Below are 4,635 nucleotides of genomic sequence, written 5' to 3' on the forward strand. Positions count from 1 at the left end.
GGCACCTCTACGGGTGGGAGAATCTCTTTGTGAGGCTTTTTTAGCAAATATGCCACGGATCGGCACTGTTTGCTTCCCATGAGTACGTGACATCTCCTCTAGGCTTTAGGAGGAATATTTAAATACGCCGGGTGAAAACAAAGAACCTAGATAGGTCCTGTTTCGTCCCTGGAAAGATCAGAGAATGACGTTTCCAGAAGGAGTAGGGAATAGAAAAAAAGGAACAGAGTACCAGGTCGAGGATTGCAGAAAGTGAGTTGGGTATATGAGAATGAATGTCCGTAGTGCTCAGCCGCCCGGGTGGAGGTTATCTCAGCTTTCCAGGTCGGTGTCGCCGTATCAAAAAACACCAACTGCGTGGCTAGACCGGACGCATGTACGTGTTCTTATAACAAAATAAATACATACATACAAATTGATATTGATTCTAGTCTTCCATATGCACGCTGTACTTCTAATACATGCAAACATCCAGGCAGAGGCCAGGTATCAATTATTGTAATTAAATAAAAAGGGAAAGAAACAACTCAAAATAAAGAAAAAACGGACAGCCGAGTAAACTAGATAAATTAATATTGTAAAGTGGTGTTCAATAAGTCAGTGTACTAGCAGCTTAACACTGAGAACCCTTTTTTTTAACTCTTTTAAAGATTTCTCCATCATTCTGTGGAAGGTGTAAAGCTTGATTGATTAATTGCTAGCTAAGCGGACCATTTTATATAGGGTAACGTGACTCACCACCCAACGAACTCATCCACCCAACGAACTCCAAAAACCGCTCTATAAAGCCGTTAATTTTCAACTGTAGCACAACAATGCAAGAAGATATTAATATTATTTATTAAAGATTAAAACTATATGTAGAATACATCATATAAATATATATGATTAATTCAGAGAACGATTGCTTGGCCTAATAATCCGCCCGGAACGTGAAACTCGTGGTTTTGAAACGGTTGAATCGGATCGCGGCGTAGAAGGTTTCAGAGAAGGAATATCATTTGATTCCACTGGGGGGGCCTGCGTGCGGCACTTATTACCGCTTTTAGAAGGTTGTATAGAGCTTCTACGGTGTTTTGAGCCCACTGTTGATCTTCTTGTAGGCCTCTTTGAGGCCTCCGCGAGTGCCTTCTTTGCCAACTGTGCTTCATGATGTTTAGCAGCACGTTCTTCCTTCTCTTTTTGCAGTTGAAGCTTCTGTTCATCTCGCCGTTGCTTCTCTATACAACGTTTAGCTGCAGCTGCAGCTTTGGCCTCCTCACGGCGTTGAGCAGCTTCTAAACGTTCCTTCTCACGTTGTTCCTTCCGCTCCATGAGCTCTGCCTGCTTTTGCTCATGAAGAATCGCTCATTGAAGCTTCATATCCTCCTTGCGTGCCTGATCATCGATTTTCGCAGTTTCATTAGCATCTGCTTGCTCCCTCGCGGCCTGCACCTTTGTGGGAGAAAAGAATTGAGCAAGTGAGGGATTTGATAGATTAAGCAACCCCATACGCTTACCCCGTTTGCGTCGCCTTCTCTCATTATTTAGAGCAGTCTGAAGATTCTTATTCTCTATTAAGAGAACCTCTCTGTCCAGAGCAATATTCTCCCCAGCGCGGAGAATTTTTTTAATATCAACTGAAAGTCGGCGGTGACGTTGACTTGCCTGCTTTATCAGGCCTCGCAAAGCTCGTATAGATGTAGGTGTACGCTGCTGAAGCAGTTCCGGGGGTGTAAGTGGACGTGGTTGAATCTTTTTGAGAACGCGGGCAGGATCTATAGGATGTATGCCAGTGGCCATGAAGGCAGATTTGATATTTTCCGCAGTTGTAGAGATTTCCCATGCAGCACGAAATAATCGCCAAAAATCTCGCTTTGTAGTCCGAATAAAGCCATAGCCAGAACGTGTATAGGAATCTAGTTGATCTGAATATGCCTTTGCAAGTGGGCCAAATATTCCAACATCTAGCGGCTGTAAACGGTGTGTAGAGTGGGGAGGAAGAATAATAAGCAAAATTCGATTCTGATCCGCATAATCAATGAATGCCATATTTATATGAGATGAATGGCCATCTAATATAAGCAGGCGGTAATGATTTCTTGCTTTTTGCTTTGTATGAGGATCAAACACCTGTTTCAGCCAGGTTAACCCATATTCATCATTACTCCATCCATTTTCTGAAGCAGCGAAGTATGCCTGATTCTTTTTAGGATCAAAATCTTCAAGCCATGTATCTTGCATATCTCTTGATTCCCCATGGTAAATGAGTGGAGGTGGAATTGTAGTTCCATCTGCACAAATACCAGCAAGCAGAGAAATGAATTCTCTACTGCCATCCTGCACTGCTCCAATTGTATGCTTCCGTTTGAGAGCTTCTATTGAAACGATTCGCTTGAGGGTATGAAGGAGGCCAAGAAGAAAGTCTTTTTCATCAAAATTGTAGGTGTTCTGAGGTAGAATATTATACTGCTTGATTTTCTCCTGCAACTATTCATAGAAGTCAGCAAAAAGCTCATGGAATTGCACACGAAAAGAAGCAAAAAAACTGCAATTACAAGAGCAAAGAAGTGTTCAAAATAGTAGCTATTATCTGCCTGCTTTCTCTTTTGATCCAGAGCACGAAGATAGACGCTCTTGATCTTTGCTTTATGCCGCTCACAAAAGCAAGACACTCAGTTGATTTCTACTTGCATTTTGGTGATCTCAAATACAAAATTGCGCAGTATTTGAGGTGTCATAGGGAAGCCGCGATCGGATAACTGATTAATATGAAATAGGAGGTGTTGTTCTTCAGTATTTGTGAGATTCTGACAGTAGATTGATGTTGCCTCTGTTCTGGAGACCTGTTGACCTTTGAACCGCCGCATCAAGGTAACGCGATTGATTCCGAATTCCTTTGCAACCTCAGCATATTTAGGAATCAATTGTCGATTCAATTGAGCGATCGCTTGCTCTATAATTGCTTCGTTGGGTGGCATGGTGGGTGGTTGAAGTTGAAGAGTTGCAGGGATTCATGGAAAAAATACGAGTTCGTTGGGTGGTGAGTCACGTTAAGAGCGTTACACGAGACACGTGGTTGTCTCACACCCCCACTCCCTATAGAAATAGTACACACAGCTACATACAAAATTTGCCCTTCAAACAAGTATAGGTACATAAACAGCTGGAAAAAGTGTAATAATGAAAAAAAAAAAAAAAAAACCAGCAAAGAATTCCACCCATTTTATCCCCTCTATCCCTTCATCTTAATAATCTCCTTTCAATGTGTGTATTTCAACACTTCAAGCAGCTTAATTAACCCATCTGCTGCATTCTCAGCAGAAGAGACATATTGGATCAACATCTCATTCTTGCTGACAAGATTCTGAAGGATATGGAATCGGACTTCTATATGCTTGGAGCGGTGCAGAATCGCTTTGGAAGAGGATAACTCTATGGCAGACTTATTATCAGCATAGATTGTATAAGCAAGGCCATTAGCTGGGGCGGGGATTGGGTGATTGTCAGTGTTCAGATTATTGAAGTGGGAAGGCATGAAGCCAGCATTTTCTAGAAGTTCACATAAGTAGACAAGCTTGTAGGCAGCTTCAGAAGACGCAATATATTCAGTCTCAGTTGACAATTTGAAAACCTCTATTTGTCAGCATTTTCACCAGACGACGGGACCTCCCGTCATATAGATGATATAGCCGGTAGTTAATCCGGATCCTGGATCTCTACCAGCTCAATCAGCATCAGCATATACCACGGGTTCAATATCAATGTCTTTATGGAAGGTTATACCCTAATTAATTGAACCTTGTAAATATCGAAGTGTATATTTGAATGTGGCTCAATTCTTTAAAGTAGATTGAGTGCTGAATCACCTCAGAAAGCCTGCAGCAAAGCTAAGGTCAGAATATGTATTGATTGCAAGGTATTGTAAGAATTCAATATCTAACTGATAGAAATATAATGTAAATTCCACTGTGTAGATGATCAGTTCTTCATCATTATTTATGAAATCAATGTTCTTCTTCATAAAAGTGAATGTAGAGTGGCAGTCATTTATTAAAAATTTTTCCAGAAAATTCTTAATGAAAAGAGATTGAAACAATGTAAGCAAACTAGAATTTCTTTCAATCTTCATATTCAAATAGCAGTTTGAATCCCTCACATTCTTGATCTCATAATTGATTGCAATTTCAGCCTTGACTCAGTTCAGATCTTTGATTCTTGAGTTATATAGATGAACATCATTTACATATACAATCACATAAACCCTCTTTATATCATGAATGAATAGCTCAGCATTATAAAAACTGACATGAAAATTTGATTTCAATATTTTTCACAGTTTTTCATATTATAAAAGCACTGCTTATTTAAGACTATAAAGTCTCTGCATTAATTTATAAACAAGATAATCATGACCTTCACAGAAGTTTATAAACTGACTCATATATATTCATTTATCAATTAACAATTGAGCATTCAAAAATGCAGTCATCATATTGATTTGCAGAACATGTTATTTTTGAAATGCTAAAATTATCATGAAAGCTCAGAACATAGAGGTGGAAACAACACATGTAAAAATTTTTAAATAATTGATATTTTTTTATTGATAATTGCCATAGACCACTCAGCAGGCTTTATAATGAATGATTTATC

At 39.4% G+C, this 4,635-nt stretch overlaps 1 protein-coding gene across 1 annotated transcript; it reads right to left on the bottom strand.

Annotated features, from left to right (window-relative positions):
• Positions 1-1,066: 1,066 nt before the first annotated feature.
• On the bottom strand, positions 1,067-2,960 carry HCAG_05661 (predicted protein; the record flags this gene model as incomplete). The annotated part of the gene is made up of 4 exons (XM_001538006.1): positions 1,067-1,140; positions 1,167-1,277; positions 1,500-2,469; positions 2,670-2,960. 4 exons carry the CDS (start codon positions 2,958-2,960, stop codon positions 1,067-1,069), a joined length of 1,446 nt encoding a protein of 481 aa, XP_001538056.1.
• Positions 2,961-4,635: the final 1,675 nt, after the last annotated feature.

Source organism: Histoplasma capsulatum, genomic scaffold (genome assembly GCF_000149585.1).
Source record: "Histoplasma capsulatum NAm1 scaffold_7 genomic scaffold, whole genome shotgun sequence".
Lineage (NCBI taxonomy): Eukaryota > Fungi > Ascomycota > Eurotiomycetes > Onygenales > Ajellomycetaceae > Histoplasma > Histoplasma mississippiense.